This window comes from Musa acuminata, chromosome BXJ2-9, assembly GCF_036884655.1.
Source record: "Musa acuminata AAA Group cultivar baxijiao chromosome BXJ2-9, Cavendish_Baxijiao_AAA, whole genome shotgun sequence".
In the NCBI taxonomy this organism is placed as follows: domain Eukaryota; kingdom Viridiplantae; phylum Streptophyta; class Magnoliopsida; order Zingiberales; family Musaceae; genus Musa; species Musa acuminata.
Genome location: NC_088346.1, coordinates 23,913,256 through 23,928,914, shown reverse-complemented (window position 1 = coordinate 23,928,914; position 15,659 = coordinate 23,913,256). Strand labels below are relative to the sequence as shown.

General features: G+C 35.6%; 1 protein-coding gene across 2 annotated transcripts; it reads right to left on the bottom strand.

Moving 5' to 3' along the window:
• Positions 1 to 495: 495 nt before the first annotated feature.
• On the bottom strand, positions 496 to 14,374 carry LOC108952007 (probable histidine kinase 5). 2 transcript variants are annotated; one of them, XM_065126130.1, is made up of 14 exons: positions 13,362 to 14,374; positions 10,481 to 10,600; positions 8,863 to 9,312; positions 7,948 to 8,226; positions 6,745 to 6,914; positions 6,435 to 6,647; positions 6,160 to 6,346; positions 5,978 to 6,029; positions 5,624 to 5,853; positions 5,424 to 5,522; positions 3,886 to 4,490; positions 2,863 to 3,363; positions 1,725 to 2,160; positions 496 to 874 (listed from the first exon to the last, which is right to left on the bottom strand). In XM_065126130.1, the coding sequence occupies exons 1-13, from the start codon at positions 13,635 to 13,637 to the stop codon at positions 1,893 to 1,895; spliced, it is 3,450 nt and encodes a 1,149-aa protein (XP_064982202.1). In that variant the 5' UTR covers positions 13,638 to 14,374; the 3' UTR covers positions 496 to 874; positions 1,725 to 1,892. The 2 variants fall into 2 exon arrangements, with proteins under 2 accessions (XP_064982202.1, XP_064982203.1); XM_065126131.1 differs by lacking the exon at positions 496 to 874 and adding an exon at positions 909 to 1,032.
• Positions 14,375 to 15,659: the final 1,285 nt, after the last annotated feature.

Below are 15,659 nucleotides of genomic sequence, written 5' to 3'. Positions count from 1 at the left end.
TAGACATGAGGAACAAAAAAATAATCATCATTTCTGGCCAAATGATCTGTAATTGCAACTGAAAGTTCGAAAAACAAAGTTTCGTGCGACAAATTATGATGAAAGTTTCATCTAAAAACCACTGAACGTTCATTATCAATTATAGATTGTAACAGCTAACAACTCAGGAGAACTGCATTCCCCAAGTATGATTATATTGGCCATCATTACCGGTCATCACGGTCATTTTCTTAAAAATTGGCATAGCATGAAGCAATTATCCAGAATTCAGCAGATAACATGATCATGTCCATGCAAAATTAAATTTCAGAAACATAAGGATTTATTAATAGTACAAGATTGCCTGGAGGAACTAAGTACACAACAGTTATAATTTCGCAGATAATATGCCTAAGTGGGTATAAATAAAGCATAACAAAGAAGACAGGCATCAAGTTTTTAATGAGTTACAAAAATATTATATCCGGAGAACAATAGACAACAGGAACATCCAAGTTCAACGAAAATTTCTGAAATTGAAGTTTGTACTACAAGAATGTTGCTCCAGGAACATTAAAGTAACATGATCTTATTATATCACAAGGATCTGATAAAATTACAGCATTTGGCCCAAAACTCATGGCAGTATAGAATGCTCGAAGCTATTCCCCTATAGTCATAACTATAGCCTGCCTATCTACAACTCTCAATAAATAAAAAATTATATCTCCTACATGGAATCTTCAAACTATAACCAAAACATATGAATCAACAAAATACAATTGCAAATCTGTTTACATTAATAATACAACATTGCAGCATATGAGCATTACCTCTGTTCTTTCAGTGGTACCTTGAGAGAAATTTGTTATGTAGAGCTGGTAGCTGAGTGCTCCTGGACAAAAATTACAATCAGGACATCTGCTTAATCAGACAATAATCTTCTAATCTTCATGACAATGCATTTGAATTTGAACATCTAGGACCAGCTTTCTAAGAATTGATAAAAGAATTAGCAGTCCAATTCTGCTGGAGATGTTCAACAATTAATGACTGCACTGAGATATAAGTTCATAAATAGAAGGTTACCAGCCAAAAAAGCAGGGTCTGGAACAGTAAGTATCAAAAGTAAAATAATAATGTACTTGATGGTTTAAAAATTGACTCCAAACCAGCTGCATATGTGCCTCCTTTTTCTACTTGGTTGCTCCAACGTTAATTAGTTCATTAGGCTTTTGAATAGAACAAAGAGCTTAGCTTGCTGCAAACTGCATTTGTTTATCTAAATTGCTGGTAATTAATCGATTTGTTTTGAGTTCTATGTCATCACAGTTTTGTCGGTTTTACTTTTTTTCTTGCAAGTGTTGCATCTTGTAAAAGGATCTCTTATGAAATGATTTATTTTATGTAGAAAAGGCTCATAGCAGTTTAACATTCATATTTCTGACCAGGTGCCTGGGGTAGGTTACATATATACTGTCTTTCTACTCATACATAACATTGTTATGTTCCATAAATCAGAAAATTTCCCATAGAAACAAGTGATTTTGGAACTTGTATGGTGCTTAAAGTGCCTTAGCCCAGCTAAGAGACATTCCAGGGGATGCTCTTGAGCACCAGAAACAACAATCTATAATGTAAGAAACATTAGCTGTTACTAAGGAGACTCGATAATGAATTGATGAATGTCTTTGTGGAATCAACTTCCACCAAATTAATAGGAATAAGTGTGCAACATGGCTTACCAAACCAGAATGTCCAGAAGGTTGGTTAAGCTTGAACGACTGCCACGCTGCTCCGTTGCTCTCATGTCAGCCATTATCTCTTCTGTCACTCAACACCTTGAGATTGCTAGATACATGCTTTAGGTGAAGGCTAGAATCATGTCTTAGCAGTCAGAAACCTTTTATCTCTTATGAAACTCCATCTACCATATCAGACTCAAAGAAATGTGCTACAGCAGAGTAGAGCTGTCGTTCATCGAAAGGCTTTGAGACATAATCATCCATACCACATCGTAGACATTCTTCATGTGTTGCCTGAATTACATCAGCTGTCATGGCCAGTATAGGTACATGCCAATGTGTTTTATTACCATACAATTCCATTGATGCATCTCCAGAGTGAATGAGCTCATTGACTCTATTTTCCATGAGACGGATTTGTCTTGTGGCTTCAAAGCTGCAGATAATTGTATTCCCAGTAAGAAAAATATCTAAAAATCTGAGAAGGAAAAACCATAACAAACCAAAAGATTATGTAAACTTATTGATCAAATCTTAAGCAAAGATATTGGGTAGATGACTAAAATGATATATTTATATCTATATGGATAAAAATTATGATTTGATTCTCAAAATTCTTGGATAAAGGAGCCAATTAAAATTAAAAAACAGCTAGTAATCAATCAACAAGGGTTGTACCAATTGTTGAAGCTAAAAATACGAAATTTTGGGGAAAATGCAAAAAAAAAAAAAAAAGGAAATCTAACATAAATTTTTAGCTCAGTAACAATAGAGTCAAAACAGAGAGATTATAACAGATAAAATCAATCAGCAGTTTTGAGATTCAGAGAACTTAACATTAGAATGCTGGCAACAACCTTCAAGGAAGGGCAGTTACCAATCATCCTCTCAAATTGAACAACTGGCACTAGTTTGCAGACACAAAATGACAAGGAGCAGGAATAAGTTTGTCAAAATAGATTGGTGTCTTGAGAATAGAGCTCTATGCAATGGTTCTTAAGAAAATAATATCGATTACAAAGCCTCATATGACATGTATGGTCATTGAATTGGAGTTTATGCAGCATAGAAAATATATATCGCCAAGCCAGAAAAGATATCCATCTTGTAGATAATCAGAAAGGACAAAGAAAAATACCCATCCATCTCTGGCATTTGAACATCCATAAAGCAAGCATCAAAATTGTGTGGAGGTTGTAGCATTCTAATAGCCTCCTTCCCACTGTCAGCACTTGTAACTAAAGCACCAAATTTCTTCAGAACACCAGCAGCAACTTTACGGTTGACTGCATTGTCATCAACAACCAGGATGCTTTTTCCACTGAGAAGACTTTTAAGTGGTACCAGTTGCCTCTTCAAGTGCTGCCTCTTATGCCCTACACCTAGTGCTTTCCGAAGACAAGCAGCAATCATACTCAGGCGCAGTGGCTTCAGTATACTATCAACGTATCCTGCCGACTTCAGGTCACGAACCTCTGAGGGGCTTAGGGAAGTTGCTACCAGAAACATTTTTGGACTTTCTTGAGGCATCACTGTACCATTTCGCCTGTGATCTAAAAGAAGGTGTGGAAATAATATGCCCTCACCCTCACCCCAAGCATCTTTATCAACAAGTACCATGTCTAAACGCCCTCTCCCACTGCACAACAAATATTACAAGCATCACTGATAATGCATCAAGTATTTATTTGTGCAACTTTAACTGTGGTCTTACTACTTATAGGAGTTCCAGGCTAATATTGAGTTATCATGAAAGATTCATATTTCAAAATGTGGACATTGGAGCATATCCTGTTGTCCCTTCTTTTATTTAAAAAACAATGCTAGTTTTATTTATTGTACTGCCAAATCCTTAGAAGAAAAACAAGATTAACATGGAAATTGCTGAAAAGAATATAGTTTATTGCTTAAAAATTGCTTGCTAGTTATAATGAATCTGAATAATGTGACAATCCATGAAAGTTTGGGTACTAAACCTTCAAGCATGCATAGGTTGAAGACAAGTGAGATTGTACTGAGTATGCAACAGAATACAGCTGGTGAGAAATACAGAAGAAATTCAAAATTTCATGTTGTAGGACATTACATCATAGTAATATTATTTTAGGTGATTATATGGAACTTTAAGTGCTTCATTGGTATCTTTAAAAACAAAAATTACCTGGTACTGCATGGATCCAATATGGTACAAAGTGCAGAATCTTGGTCAGTCACAATATCAATGTGTATTCCCAACCTTTGCAAATGATACTTGAGGATTCTAGCACGAATGCTTCTCCCATCAGCAACCAGTCCTCTCATACCTCGGAAATCTGATGAAGTTGGATCAGAGTAATGCCTCTTTATTTCACCTGCATTTTTGCATCCTTGCCTGAACACAGCAGTGAAAGAAAAAGTACTGCCAATCCCAGGCTTGCTAACAAAGCCTATTTCTCCTCCCATAAGGTCCACTAAGCATTTGCTAATGCTCAAGCCTATACCAGTCCCACCATATGTCCTTGAAGTAGAACTGTCAGCTTGCATAAATGGTGTGAAAATACGGCTCTGAGCATCTTGAGGTATTCCAACACCAGTGTCTTCAACAGTCACCATCAAATTGATTGCATCATTGCCTTCAGTTGAAGATTTGAACATTGTGAAATTCTCCCAGATTTTTTGTTTGTCTACCACATGAAACCCACTCAATGTCTCACACAGGACATTCTTTGCACTCTTAACTTCTTCGACTGGATCTACTGAGACAAATATATGTCCCATCTCTGTGAACTGAAAAATATGCAAACCCAAATTAATTATGATATTTGCAATTGGCATCACATGTTTGCATATTGTTCAGGGAGTAGTAGTATCATAACACAGCCATAAGAACAATATTTGTCCCTGCTATCAGCAAATATAGCAGAATCAAATTGCTGATCCACATCGAATTTTCACCTTAGTGCAGACAAGGTAACAAAACTGGATTAAGAAACTGGCTGAAATTAAACTTGAGAATCTCAACAATGGAAGTGAGAGTGGAAATTGATAAGAGTTGGTTCTAATGACATTTATGAAAAACTTTCCTATGTAATCTCACATTTAAGATCTGCAAGTTGTTCTGAAGAATATTTGGAAGTTAGGCTTTCCTCTTGCCAGCACAGCATCTCAAGAAGTCTCTTATGTACTTGTCTGTACATAATGAAGAACTGGGGAGAAAAACAGCTAAAACTAGCTGGACTAGTTGAACTGAAGAATAACTAGTGTTAGTTCATTATAATTTTGAGTTTAATCGAACAATACACAGAAAGGTTGTGGCTCAACCAAAATAATAGTCATAGTAAATATTGAACAAAACTGCAGCTTTACCGTCAACCGGTGAAATGCCAGGAAAAAAATGCTAAATTATGCCATTGGACTTCTTTAACTGAGCTTTAGAAAGGTTGCTGATTCAACAAGTGTACCAGAACATCTAAATCAAATTTGAGGAAAATCATCTGGTAGCAAAAAATGAAATATTTACCTTTCAAAGAATATAAAAGTCAACATCACCAATGAAGATAGCTATATTTTCTCAAAATAATTGTTGGAAGGGAACATGAACTTGGACACTTAAGTAAGCTAACACATATCTTTGATCATCATGCCAACAAAAATTGATAAACTGCATGTGTGAATCTGTAATACGCTACTCTTATGATTATAGAAAAGTAAGCAATTAACCTTCACCGAATTCCCAACAAGATTTGTGATGATCTGCCTGAACCTTCCAGGGTCTCCAATCAAAATCTCTGGAACTTGTTCAGATACATACACTGCCATCTACTCTCCAAATCACCAAAAAAAAGAAGAAGAAGAAGAAAATTCGATAATTAGGTTGAAAAGCATTACAAGTCATCAAAACATGTTAATCAAGATCTTACCTCTATGCCTTTAGCTTGTGACTTATCAGAGAAAAGAGATAGCACATTGTCCAGAACATCACGGAGATCAAAGGGAACAGCCTCTAGCTCAAGCCTGCCAGACTCTATCTTAGCCTGATCGAGGACCTCATTTATTAGAGTTATTAGAGCCTTTCCACTTGATTGAGCAGTCATTGCAAAGTCCTGTTGGGTTGCATCGAGATCTGTGTCCATCAACATCTGTAACATACCTGCATTGACAGAGATATCTTCATTGTCTTCCTCTCTATATGCAATTTAACAAGAATGATGAAAACCTAACATAGACCAATAAGATCTCAGAAATCATTCTAAGGTTTAAAAAATGTCACAAACCTAAGACACCATTCATTGGAGTCCTTATTTCATGGGAAACTGTTGCCAGAAACTACAAATAAAGAAATAACAGGTTAGTTCAAGAGTAGAAAAAGTTCATACAGTAAGTAGAGGGAAAAGCAAATCAAGACACCAAACTAGATATACATATCATATATATAAGATGAAAAATAATGAACCACCTGAGATTTTGCTATATCAGCAGCTTCTGCTTGGCCTTTCAGCTCTCTCATTTGACGGTAATCATCTTCTACCTCCTCAATGCGGTTCAAAGCCGCATGAAATATATGTCCAATTAGCAGAACAATTACTGCAACCCCTATTGACATGGTTATTGCTGACCAAGGCAGTGGAGGCTTGTGCTTGAATCTAGATCAAAACAACTAACTACATATAAGGGAAGAACAGATTTTCAATTTTGTCAGCATATGCAAGATTTTTAGATAAGGATGGATACCTGCAATGCATTTCATGCTTCCGGGTTGGATCCCCAAAATCAACATAACTAATATGAATCTCTCGAGCACCAGCAACATCTGGACCATACATCCTAATAGGTGCAGAAACATTTGTTGTGTCATACAAATTAACAACAACGGTTTGCTTGCTGGCAAGCTGATGAAGAAGTTTTTCCACCAAAGATGGGACATCAAATGATGCACCAAGATATCTGTTCAAGAAAATAATTGCAAAAGGTTGAGAAGAATGAAAACCTAAAGATTTTTCTTCTTCAAGCTGCTCAAAGGCAAATTGCAGATAGAGCTTACCCAACAGTAGCCTTAATGCGCTCTTCTGCCGTGGCATTTGGAGGCAGGTTAGTGTTATACACTGCGAAAGTAAGCACCACGCCAAGGTGATTGGACTTTAAAAGATGAAAAGGAGAAGTTAAGACCCCTTTCCCAGTAGCCCGTGCTCGTAATATGTTCTCTCGGTCTTCCTGGGACCAACAACATTAAATGAAAATATTAGGTTCAACATTGCAAAATTGTCTATAAGTTGAGAAGTAGCTGTTATCTTAGAACATTATATTTAAATGAGTCCGAGCTCTTTATTGCACAGTTTGCAACATATCAATAGAAAATGTTTGTACAGTTACACAAGTAAAACAAGGTAGCTTGCAATAGAAAACTGCGTGGATGATATCAATTGTTGAAATGCATATGACAACAACATAACAAAGAAGTTGGTTCCCTACTTTGGCTGTGTGTCTTCAAAGAGTTTTCCTTCCATGCAGTGAAAGCACATCTTACAGATACTCATGATTATCTTTGAACTTCTTTATACATTCACTTCTTTTGCTAACCCTCCAACAATATAATTTGGATACCTCTACCTACTAAAACTCCTAATTCAATCAGGTCAGGTAGATAACACACCAATCAGTTCAAAGTAATTTACCTCAATTGGAGCACAATGAACTCATACGATCTTGCAGTTCATTTGCTATTCTTTATATACTTGAAACTCCTGAAACATAAAGTATGAGAAACTCTAGCAGTTAAACTACCAAACAACCAATTCACGTAGGTGTTCTCAGATACTCGAGGTTATCTCATGCATCTTGAGTGTTGTTGGTAAATGTTGAACCTTTTGGGAATCACTTGGTTGTGACCTCATTCTTTCAAAAAGGGTAATAAAAGATCATGAAAACCAAAGAAACCACACTAGTAGATCACCACAAATCCAATGCATTAAAGTTCTATTAGATTCGAACAAGCATTTAAGGGTAACTTGGAAATATAAACAAGCAGTATTCTTTGAACTGGCTTCCAGCTTGACACTTAATAGATAAATGATAACAGGTTTACTTCAATGCTATAAATAGTATAACAAACTATAACTTGGTATTTGTCGTCTTATGATCATACTCAAAAAACAAATTATAAGGGAAAATGGAACAAATAGATCTGCAAACTATAATGAATTTGAATATCTATTATTAGTGTATGGCAATAAGGAGATGTGATCACCTTGCCAGACATCATATCAATGGATACAATGTGAGATACTGTTTCCTGTGAGAATATAACAGGAGCATATTCATCTTGAACGGGTGAGGGATCAAGCTTCTCAGGGTTATAGTCATCTTTAACTAGGGACTGGTACTCTGTCTCCATCTTCTTTATCTTCCATCCATGCTGCTTCTCGAACTCCTCCCTCTCCGAGTGTAATACTCTCAAAGCATATGCAACACCGCTCATCAATGGCCTTTCAAATGATGTTCTTGCTGTGTATTCAGCAAATATTTTCTGCAAGAAATATTTTAAAGTAAATAACTGGGATAATCAATTTTACTTGAGCTACAGGTCAAAAAGAACCTTGTGCAACTGTGTAATTTTAGATCAAACAATGTGAAACCTACTTATGGTTTTAGTTGTAAGAGGATCTATATCTTCTAAAACATATATTTTTTATATCATACATCTTCAAAAGAAGAAAATTGAAGGTACAAACTTGCCAAACTTCTCTTCTACCAACATCTTCTAGGAATATCTTTGATAAATCTATATTTTTTTTTTCTGGAGCTGACAATGGGAAACAATTAGCTCATATATGCAGTGTCCATCCTAACTTGAGCTTGTTTTAAGTTGATGGCCATCACTATAGACCAATATGGAATTAGTGGCCTGAAGGTTCAAAAAAATTCTCATAAAATCCAATTAAGGTTTTCCAAAGTCATATAAAACATCAAGATAAAGAATTTTCTTCCATAAATCTAAACACATTTCATAAACTAGGTCACATTATGCCATAATAAAACAAGCAAGAAAAGTGCATCATAATGAATGGGATGCAAAGATAACTAAAAAAAGATAATTGATCTTCATAATTCTGCAATCACATCAAGAACTTTCAAGTGAAATAATATGTCAACAGACAAGTACCTGATCAATAGCAGAAGGTTGCTTTCCATGGTGAAAAGTTGAGACTAGAATGGCTAATGAATGCACATGATTCATGCTCACATTGAACTGATCCTGCAGCATCCGAGCTCTCTCATCACACATGTTAACAAGAGTCTCTTTCCTCCTTTCAGTAATATCTGCATTCATGCTCACAAATATCCATATGGCCACTAAAAGCCCAAGTAAGACTCCTATAACTAAGAATTTCTTACTCCATTTGCCACTACCCTTAGAGTTTTGTGGTTTGTAATGCTTCTGCTGCTGAAACTGATCTGAGGACTTTGAAAATCTACCAAGGACAAATCCCACCAAAAAGATGACTATTCCAACCACCAGACAGAGTATGTTAAACAGTGCCTTCAAAAATATTGCATGATGCTGTATTGTGACTTGTACAGATTCCTTCTTGTCTGAAATAGTTTCCACGTCCTATAAGAACAGCATATGGATATTTAATTAGCAAATATTGAATCCACACAACTGTAAAGAATATGGATAGCTAACTAGTGAACAATGTCAAATCTACAAAATAGAAGATTAGTCAAGTGCTTCACAAACATGGAAGCAGAAAGCACAATAAGTTGGTATAGTTTTTAGCATAAACTTCGTCAGCATAAATTTAACAGCGGACAAAGAATTTAATACCAAATATAGATGGGAGCTTTTTATTTTCTTCTTTAAGCTTAAAGAATCAGATGAAAGAAAAGCTAACTTCCAAACTATCTTAAATTATATTTATGATTATTTAAAATAAAGCCACTTGATGTTCAACCATATTTTACAGGTTGGAATGTTAAGAAATTAAACTATGTATAAAAAGTTAATAGCACTGAGATGGAGATGTGACACTACTGAAAAGATAGAAAACAAAATATATAAATCTATGAACAATTAAGTGTAACTTGGAAGGAAGATAAAACAAGAGAAAAAAAAATCTAACGTGATATGGACATGCTTAAAGAGAGACCGATGTTCCAATTAGATAAGGGGATCAAGTAGAGAGAGTCCTGATAAAATTTTATCAGAAATAATAAAAAGAGAATTCACTGCTTTTAGTTATACTAATGATATTGTCTAAATAGCACTCAATGAAAGAAAACGATCCATGAAGCCAACCCAAATATCTGGCAATATGAAACAAATCCCACTATGTACAACATCAATTTCATTTAACATTTAGCAATATGACAGCTGCAAACAGACGTTATAATAGTCTAACAGAAAAAAGGCATAAATTGCATTGGTACATAAACAAGGAATTTTCTCTATATCAGGATAAGTATGCACGTTCTGTGCTTAATATAAGAAAACGAAGTAATTGACACAAAAAATTATGCCAACATTTTTTTGTCATGCTATAGGTTTACAACTGAATGCAAAGTAAGCATGCAGAACACACTGATCCTTTCATTGAAACACAATAAAGAAGTATGCAGAGACCTTTAGACATAATGTATCCTCTATTGTTGTAGAAGGCAAACCATTTCGGGGAATAGTATCTGGCATATATTCATCCTTAGGTGACAACTATGCACACTTAACAAGGACACTATCAATTTGAAATGGGCATTGACTCTGAAAGACTGCTATTTCTTACCCAGTGTTGCTGATCTAGAAAATGACCTGTCTCTGATTGCAGTTCTGCTAATGCATGAAAAAGGCTACTGCTAAGTATTTCATCAGCTACAGACTTGTTCATGCACTCATAGATTCTTCCCTGTAACACAAACGAAAAGGAATAAGATGTAATTGGATCCAACATGGAAAACCAGTCTTAGAAGACAGCAGCAAACTTCTCTAAGGTATACCTAAGAGGTATTGCAATTTTCTAGAACAAGAAATCCATAGAGAACATTTTTAGATATACTTTGCAACATGAGACATGCTAGAGCCACAAAGACATTATATCTTTTTCCACTAACAGTATAAAAGGTTCTATTCTTGTCAACACTGGTGGAAGTTTTTCTGTAAAATCCTTTTGCCACCAGTACTAACAAGCACTCGCCTTTAGATTTTAATCATAGGGAAAGAAGTAGAAACACAGTCACAACCATTTCCTAGATTACTAAGGATATGCTAAATTAATATTAGAAAATTATGTTTTTGATATGCCTACTTAAGATAAAAAAGTATTTAATATGCCTACTTAAGATCTAGAAAAGATGTTTTTAATTATTTTGCAGGTTTTACATCTAGACATGGATTTTGCATTGAGTGTGAACTAGAACTGAAATACTGAGTCACCATCCATTCTCTAAGAGCGCCTTCAGTATTTAGGGGCTTCACTCATGAGGTTCAGAACTTGGATTGTGAAAAATATGAAATTAAAGTAGCATCCTTTCATGATCTTATGGGCTTCTCACGTGCTGATAGATCTTGAGTTTAATAAAAACATGATCGTAGTGAGCTAAATACAATCATGTGACTTACATGTGGACCTGATAAGGCTGGCAGGTTCAGGTGTGAGCAATAGTTTGAAATGGTATGAATAACTACCCACCTCCAAGGTGGACCTCTTGAGTACTATTTCAGGACTTTGTTGGAAATCTTGTTTTCTAGATTCAACTAGAATATACTTTTTGACATATATTACTCTCCTATCAATGGAAGTTACCAAACAATTAATTTTCTCGAATACACTTTGTTTTAAAAAATTATAGGAGTTGCAGGAATTATGAAGTAACATCAAGCAGATGTGAAAATGATCATGGACATATATATTTAAGTCAAATAACATCAAGTTCAGTCCAATATAATCCATATGAGATAATCTTGAGAATTTTCTTATCTATTCAATGCCAAATTGAGGAAAGCATCAACTCAAATGCTTTTTCTTGATTAAGTATCTCAGAATTCTTTTGGTTTAAAATTTAAATGGCTTTTCAGTAATTTATTGATCAATTTGGTTGATTCTTCAACCTGTATTAAAGATAATTCAGTTTTCAACCACATTAAAATCTTGCTTCCCTTGATCTGGTGCTTCTTGTGTCAGGCAACTGCTAAAGGTCAGCATTTAAATGTGGTAGTAAACATAATGCATGAGATAATCCAACCTAATTTTTCTAGCTTTACACATTTAGCTCTCATGGATCAGCCCTAGCTTGAATTTTATTTAATTTGTGATAGTCTGCCAGTTCTTTCATTTGCATATATCAGACAATGGTCCACTTCGCTTTGTCTTTCTTTAAATAACACTTGTTTGACATAAGTGGGAGGGCAAGTCTTCACATAACATGAAGTTTGCACCTTTGAAACCTAAGGTTTGAGTCACAACAACGAATTCTGTTCTTAGAAGAATGAGGATACATATATTCACTCTCCCCAAACTCAGCATTGCTAGGAGCCTCATGCACTGGGCTGTCCTTTTCACAATTAACTTTTGAGAAAGTTTGCAATATTTTTCATATTCAACACATGTCCACCAATGGCAGAATTCAATACGAGTTCAAAACATCTATATCTTCCTCACACAGAGCGGAGGTAATTTAGCATATGTGGTGATATGATCCTTAGATTGATTTTCTAAAGAATACTTCAGAATAAAAAAAAAATTCCTAAAGTCCACATAAAGATGCTGATACAACCAACGAAAGGGTCATGTTTAAGTTCATGCATGCTATGTGGTTCTGATCATAAATCACAGCAATTTAGTAGATAAAGATAGAGCTCAGAAAATCTAGAACCATGTGATTCTATAATCTTCTATAGTCTTCCACATGTAAAAAACGTATATCTGTCTTCAAAAATAAAATTGGAATTTTGTACCCGGGAAAATCGAATCATTCCTTCATTTTAGGAATAGGTAGATTTTCAGCAACTTGACTGCTGCTGCAAGCCAACGATATTTAGTCACTTGAGTTTGTTGTTAGGAGTGATTTCTTGAAGTTTTCTCATGAGAGGAGATGTGAAATGGATCTTTGCATGCTACAGCATTCTTCTATGACACACTGGCATAATGGTTTTGATGATATTATGATTCCGTACAGACTTATCAAACCATCATGGGAATCAGTTCTTGTGCATTTGAGAGTTGTCATTATATAAAGGAAGGAAGCTTTCTAATGCATAATTTGCTTCAAACAATTAGTCATTTGAATACAACTAACTTAATTATTCTAACAACAGACTCTTCTGATAATCCAATTTAGAACAAGATTACTATCAAATAATCATTTAAAATAACAATTATGAGTAAAATGTGAAACCCCATGTCAGTATCTGATGTACAATATATCAATACTCCAGATGCAATGGCAAGTTGTTATTACATAAATCCATAAATCTTGGATATATTACTCAATCTAGACCATGTAAATTCTTAGGCACTCCAGCCAATCTCAAACCTTGCATGGCCTGGTAAAATCACTTAATGAGTGCTAGAAATCAAATATTCCAACCAGAATCTCTTTCCCACAAACCTAGATCACAAGAGCGCAGAAAGAGAGAGAAGAGAGAGCGGGGATTGGGTTTGCGTGTACCTGATCCAGTGAAGAGATTAGCAAAGCCAACGCCTGAAGCTGATCCTTGTTAAGGTTGTGTTGATCAAGTAGCATCTGGTCACTCTCATTCCACAAGTCCCTAACTCTGACTTTCCTTTCGGAAATTCCATAGTCGTCCAATCCCCATAATAACCAGATCAAGCAACTAACACCACAGAGAACAAACAGAACCAGCAACATGTCTCTAAACCTTCCACCACCCTTGCATTGCCTGCCGTCAGCAAAAGAGACCCGTCTCCATGACATGCTAGCCATAGCTCAAACCTCTGAAGCTTTAGAAATGCCAGAGAAATAGCACAAAAGAAGCTTGTGATCCCCGAAGGAAATCCGAACAACCAACAAATCAAGATTCCAGCTTTACCAGAGGATCTACTGCAAGATGAGATTTTGGGATGAGCCAACTAATCTGTCTCCAGTCCACCTTAATTTACATCAGCTAGGAGGGAAGGCGGATCTTGCTTTCCTTGTTCTTATTCAGGCCCCCACTTTTTCCCACTCTGTTATCCTCTTCACTGATTTCAGGCAGAAGAAGAGATCTTGGAACAAAACACAACAGCTTGACTGAGATATATCATCAGATGGGAGGGGAGGAGGGCAGTTCTAACCCTCTCTCCTCGTCTTCACTGCCTCCAGATCACCAAGAACCCATCAAGTCCAAACCTTTTGGAGGAGCCACTCAAGGCGAAGCCCAGGAGCGACAGGGATTTCATCAGAGGAGGGGACAGGAAAAGGATGGTTCCCGTGCTTTGCTTTTTTTTACATCAACCCTGCTTTCTCCTTCCTTCTTCTTTCCTGCTTCTTGTCCCAGCACAGCCCGTGTAACCCATCGAGGTTATACCTTCCAAACCCCGACTGCAGAAAGTCCAATAATAGGAAAAATCCCAGAGACACCCACTTGGTTCTTCCTCAGTCTGACCTGGGATCATTGATCGGCTCTCACAGGTGAGGTAAAAGGAAACGAAAACAAAGAAAAGACAAAAGGAAACCAAATATGTTTTCAACAATGGAAGGGGTCCAAAAAGAAATAGAAAACGACTTGATATATAAGGTTGGTGTGAAGCATTTGCTAATGGCTGTGGGATCCATCATTATCTCATCATGTGATCCTGGTAGGTGAATGCTAGTAGCATAATTATAGGGAGAAACAATGAAGTAAGGATCACTAATTAAAGAGAGAAAAAATGATAAAAATCCTATTTTTCTAAGCCCTTGCTGACATATGATGCAGGAAATCAAAACTCTTCCTCCACAGTGTAGAGGGAGATGGGAGCAGACAGCCTCCTCTTTCTTCTATTATTTTTTCCTCACCTTCTTTCTACTCTTTTGCTTTGTGGGCATGAAAGGGACTTCACATTGGCCAGTTCAAAGATATCAATCAATTGTTTATTCAATAAAATATTTGGAACAAGTTGGGAAAATGTAACAGATGGGGAGAGAAAGTAATGGGCAGGCAGGAGTTTAGGGACACAGCATTCTACCTATCAGCTCTCCTTTTTCAAAGGACAGCATATAAGTGGATGAAGATGCATTAAATTGTTACAGCACTGGCAAACTCTTCATAGAAAGATAAGTTACTGTTTCTCTAAAAATCTCAAACTGAGGGTCTGATGGGCCCACAACATTCTACCTATCAGCTCTCCTTTTTCAAAGGACAGCATATAAGTGGATGAAGATGCATTAAATTGTTACAGCACTGGCAAACTCTTCATAGAAAGATGAGTTACTGTTTCTCTAAAAATATCAACCTGAGGGTCTGATGGGCCCTGAATTATATCCCAATGGTTTATTTTATATCTTGTAATTTGCCAATAAAATGTCAAAAAATAAATAAATAGAAAGATAGAACCAGCTAAGATTTGAAATAAGAGTAAAGCAATGCATCTGTTGACGCTACCACTTTTGGTCTATTTTGGAAGGAAGGAGGTGTGTTTGCCCCTATTCAGGAAAGCTATGTATCAATAACATAACACTAGAGGCATTTGAAGACAATCACAGGAGACCAAAGTTATTAAACCATTCAGACATTGTTAACGATATATATATATATATGTATATATATATATATATATATATATATATATATATGTATATGTATGTATATATATATGTATATGTATGTATATATATATGTATATGTATATATATATATGTATATGTATGTATATATATATATATATGTATATATATGTATATGTATGTATATATACATATATATGCATACATATATATATATGTATGTATATATATATATATATGTATGTATATATATATGTATGT